This window comes from Siphateles boraxobius, unplaced genomic scaffold (genome assembly GCF_051911475.1).
Source record: "Siphateles boraxobius isolate OS27281-9 unplaced genomic scaffold, OSU_SipBor_1 22, whole genome shotgun sequence".
Classification (NCBI taxonomy): domain Eukaryota; kingdom Metazoa; phylum Chordata; class Actinopteri; order Cypriniformes; family Leuciscidae; genus Siphateles; species Siphateles boraxobius.
In genome coordinates, this window is record NW_027508833.1 from 28,782,044 (window position 1) to 28,784,255 (window position 2,212).

Below are 2,212 nucleotides of genomic sequence, written 5' to 3' on the forward strand. Positions count from 1 at the left end.
TGCCCAATACACTCACAGTGAGGTTCTGAAAGCCAGAGAAAGACGGTCACCCCGGGGAGGCGGTGCCTGACACGTCCATTAATCATGAACCTGCAAAGGTGACGCCACACCGACTGCTGTGGACACGCAGGACATGAAGCATGCATGAGACACATACATGAAAGTACCCCCAACCCACCAAGGCACATAAACTAAACCCATAACGGGAAGTAAATGTTTGGTGGCAAGAATGAACATGACCAGCCGGGCCATTCACTCTTATTGGTTTCAACAGGGTACAGGGAAGAGCTAAGAAGACCCAACCCCTAAAACCGAATGTGCTACCGAGGTTCTGGTGACATCCAGCCGGTAGTAACGCACAAAGGTATGAGGAGAAGCCCAACTGGCAGCGGAGCAGATGTCCTGCAGTGACACTCCCCTAAACAAAGCCCAAGAGGCGGCTAAGCCCCTTGTGGAATGAGCTCTGATGCCCCTTGGGGGCTGCACTCCCTTTGCTTCATAAGCCATAGTTATAGCGCCCACAACCCAATGTGAGAGGCGTTGCTTCGATATGGGACTCCCTCTGTGCGGAGGGGCCCATGAAACAAAGAGCTGGTCGCTCTTCCGGAAAGCGCTGGTCCTGGTCATATAAGCCTGTAAAGCACGGACTGGACACAGAGCATTCAGCCTCTGATCCTCCAGAGAGGTAAAAGGTGGAGGGTGAAAAGCGGACAGCTCCAACACCTCCGAAGTGAACGCAGGGAAGCACTTCGGCATGAAGGCCGGGTTAGGCTTAAGGGAAACCTTATCTCCACTGAGGGAGAACTTAGTGCACGAGGGGTGAACCGAGAGTGCATGTAGCTCACTGACACGTTTGGCAGATGCCAAGGCCAAGAGCAAAGCTGTCTTGAAGGACAGCAGCTTAAGGGAAATACTCCCCAGGGGCTCAAAAGGATGTTGAGACAGTGCTTCCAGCACCATGGAGAGGTCCCATTCCGGAACAGTTCTCCTGATGACTGGCAACGAGCGGCGTGCACCCTTCATGAATCTGCGGATTAGAGGGTGCTGCCCGACAGTAGAGCCCTCAAAACCCACATGACAGGCTGAAATCGCAGCCAAATAGACCTTAATGGTGGAAAAAGACCTCCCTTTTTCCATGAGGTCCTGAAGGAAACACAAAATATCAGGAACTGAGCACTGATAAGATGTGAGACCGCGCCCATCGCACCACCCTTCGAACACGTGCCACTTACAGCCATATAAGGACCGTGTAGAGACTGCCCTGGCATTCTGAATAGTGGCGACCACACGCGGCGAAAGCCCAAGTGCGTTCAGGTTCGTCCTCTCACGGGCCAGGCCCAGAGAGCCACCCTGTCCGGGTGGGGGTGGTAAATCTCCCCGTTGGCTTGGGACAATAGATCCGTGCGAACGGGAAGGCGCCACGGCTCGGCGTATAACAGAGGAATTATCTCCGCCAGCCATGGTGCCTTGGGCCACCTGGGTGCTATCAGAATGAGAGACAGGCCCTGCTCTCTCACCCTGGCCAATGAGGGAATTATCAGGCACAGGGGAGGAAAAGCATACAGGAGCACTCTGGGCCATGGGTGGGCCAGTGCGTCTACCCCGAGGGGCGCGTCCATGTCCCTTAGAGAGAAGAACATAGGACAATGGTAGTTTTCGCGCGAGGCGAATAGATCTACGCTCGCCCGTCCGAATCTCATCCATAGCATTTCCACTATCTGAGGGTGAAGACGCCAATCTCCGTAGATTGGGTTTCCCCTTGATAGCAGATCCGCACCTCTGTTCAGAATGCCCGGAACGTGAGTTGCGCGTAACGACAGGAAAACCCGTCTGCTCCACACCAAAAGCTTGTAAGCTAGAGCGTGGAGTTTCGACGAGCGCATGCCGCCCTGACGGTTGATATAAGCCACAGCCGTGGTATTGTCGCACCGTACTAGAACGTGATGTCCCTGCAGGCGAGGCAGAAAATGATTCAGAGCTTTCCAAATGGTTAAAAGCTCTAAATAGTTTATGTGCGCTGAACGTAGTCTGTTTGGCCACAGACCGTTCACCGTTCTGCCCTCCTGGGTGGCACCCCAGCCTGTCAAGGACGCATCTGTCGTCACAACTTTCCGCATCGTAACCGCCCCCAGAGGGGTTCCCCGTGCGTAAAAGTTCTCGCTCTCCCAGTGGCGCAAGGTCGCCGAGCAGGCGCGTGTCACTGTTACCGAGC

General features: G+C 54.7%; 1 protein-coding gene across 1 annotated transcript; it reads right to left on the reverse strand.

Moving 5' to 3' along the window:
• Positions 1-288: 288 nt before the first annotated feature.
• LOC143746657 (uncharacterized) lies at positions 289-1,581 on the reverse strand. Its single transcript, XM_077238615.1, has one exon. It carries the CDS (start codon positions 1,579-1,581, stop codon positions 289-291), a length of 1,293 nt encoding a protein of 430 aa, XP_077094730.1.
• Between the last annotated feature and the right edge of the window lie 631 nt (positions 1,582-2,212).

Coding starts and splice junctions, on each gene's coding strand:
- LOC143746657 (XM_077238615.1), bottom strand. CDS start 1,581: ATGGCCCAGAGTGCTCCTGTATGCTTTTCCTCCCCTGTGCCTGATAAT.